This window comes from Carassius carassius, chromosome 21 (genome assembly GCF_963082965.1).
Source record: "Carassius carassius chromosome 21, fCarCar2.1, whole genome shotgun sequence".
NCBI lineage: Eukaryota > Metazoa > Chordata > Actinopteri > Cypriniformes > Cyprinidae > Carassius > Carassius carassius.
Genome location: NC_081775.1, coordinates 32,066,158 through 32,068,381, shown reverse-complemented (window position 1 = coordinate 32,068,381; position 2,224 = coordinate 32,066,158). Strand labels below are relative to the sequence as shown.

The following is a 2,224-nucleotide window of genomic DNA, read 5'->3' as shown; positions in this document are numbered from 1 at the left end:
ATGATTATGAAATGTTTTATTATAAACATCAGTGCACTATTAGCATTTGTATCAACATTATTAGAAATATCTGAATGAATCAGAATCAAACGATTAGGTGATTAATGCAGAGCTTTTCTTCCTTAGTGTTTCTGTCTTGTTTTCTGGTATATATTAATGCTTTCAAACGATTAATAGCTTCCAAAATAAAAGTTTTTCTTTATATGTTTGTGTGCGTGTGTGTGTGTACAGTGTATATTTATTATGCATATATAAATACACACATTTTAAAATATTTACATGCATATATTCATATTATTTATAAATAGTATATAAACATAACATTTTTCTTAAATCTATACATGCATGTGTGTGTATTTAAATATGCATAATAAATATACACATTACACGCACATATATGTAAACAAAAACTTATTTAGAATGTGATTAACCGTTTGACAGCATTAATATAAATATCTAACCATTCTTGAATCAGGATGAATTTACTGTACAAGTAAAATGACTTAAAAACAACAACAACCCCATATTGTGTAAGTTTTTGCTTAAAACATGCACAAATATTTACCAATGATGTAAGAAAAAGAATCTGAATTCAAAGGCTACACAAGATTATTTTTCTTCCCCCATTGGCAGATATTTCTGCTCTTTTTAAGCCAAAACTAACATTTTGATAATAATAAAAAAAAAAATCATTTTAAATGATGTCACTTGTACAGTAAATGCATCCTGATTCAGTAATGTTCAGATATTTATACTAGAACACAAACACACACACTGAGGAAGAGAAGCATCTCTTCAGGTCAGATGTTGACGGCTCTCATCAGTGGAGATGATTCTTCTTCATTAGTTCTGAGCGACGGCGAGGATCTTCAGAGCTTGGCGTAGTCCTTCAGCACGGCCTCCAGCTTCTGACTCAACATGATGTTCCCTTTGACCTTCAGCTTGCCGGAGAAAAACGCCTGCGGGACAAACACGGATCAGAAGTGTGTGTGTGTGTGTGTGAGACAGACAGAGAGAGAGGGACACAGCACCTGCTGAGGGTTCAGTTTGCCCTTCACCACCTCCATGAAGTCCTCGTCTGAGACGCTGAAGATCACGTCTGCTTTAGAGACTCCTCTGTGCAGAGATCCTCCGTCCGTCTTCAGATCGATGGCTGCAGGACCACAAAACTAAATCAGCTTCTGAGCCACAAACACGCTTCTCTTCCTCAGTGTGTGTGTGTCTTGTGTTCTAGAATAAATCTCTCAACTTCCTTGAATCAAGATGCAGTCACTGTACAAGTGACATGATTAAAGATATTATGTCTTGTTTTCTGTAAAAAGAAAAATATATATTTATATAAGGATTTTCTTAGTTTTTGCTTAAAACAAGCAGAAATATCTGCCAATGGGGGAAGAAACATAGTTTAGTTTAGCCTTTGAGTTGCATGTTTTAATCTTTTTTTAGAAAACGAGCCTTAATATCTTGAGTAATGTTACTTGTTCAGATATTTATTCTAGAACACAAGACACACACACTGAGGAAGAGGATTGTTTGCAGTCTTACTATGTTTCCATCCACCAATTTTTATGCACATTTTGGGATATCACATAGCAAAAAATAAATAAAAAACACCTGATGGAAACTAATATAAATTCTAAAAATGTGAATAAAAAACATATGCATTCAACAAAGTAGGATACATTTCTTATCTGGTAAGAAAACATGTGCATCATAAAACACATGTGACTGTGATAGGACAGAAAAAAATCTATGTTGTTGCAAAAATATCTGCAAATGTGGTAAGAAAATCTATTCTCTTAATAGTTAATGATATTCCTCGCCCCTTTGGCAGATATCTTTGCTTGTGTTAAGAGAATGAATGATATCCTGCAGTGTCTGGCTCACTCCACTCTCGGACGGTTCTGCCGTCTTTGCTGATCTCCCATCCGAACACAGCATTGACCTTCTTCACCAGCTCCTGACCGCCGTCTCTGATCCTGCGTGCGATCTCAGAGAACACCAGGTCGCTCTGCAGACTGAGGCTCTGTGAACGAACCGCATCATCACGCTGTGCTCGGAGTCTGGTCTCAGATGTGTGTGTGTGTGTGTGTGTGCAGACCTGTGGAGACCCGGCGCTGACACACACATCCGTCTGCAGATCTATATATGCTCCGGACAGCACCACGTCTCCGCTCTCCTTCACCTAGAGCCAGAACAGATCAGTGCTGAACACACACACACA

The 2,224-nt window shown here is 37.4% G+C and overlaps 1 protein-coding gene across 2 annotated transcripts in view; it reads right to left on the bottom strand.

The window, feature by feature from the left end:
* Window positions 1-388: 388 nt before the first annotated feature.
* Window positions 389-2,224, bottom strand: part of hsd17b4 (hydroxysteroid (17-beta) dehydrogenase 4) — a 16,542-nt gene continuing 14,706 nt past the window's right edge. The window contains exons 21-24 of one of the 2 annotated variants that reach the window (XM_059504384.1): window positions 2,102-2,185; window positions 1,888-2,026; window positions 1,032-1,153; window positions 390-959 (exon numbers count right to left, since the gene is read on the bottom strand). In XM_059504384.1, coding sequence (XP_059360367.1) covers window positions 870-959; window positions 1,032-1,153; window positions 1,888-2,026; window positions 2,102-2,185 — 435 coding nt within the window. In that variant the 3' untranslated portion in view covers window positions 390-869. Of the gene's footprint in view, window positions 960-1,031; window positions 1,154-1,887; window positions 2,186-2,224 lie in introns of both variants that reach the window. The other variant, XM_059504383.1, reaches the window with a different exon arrangement.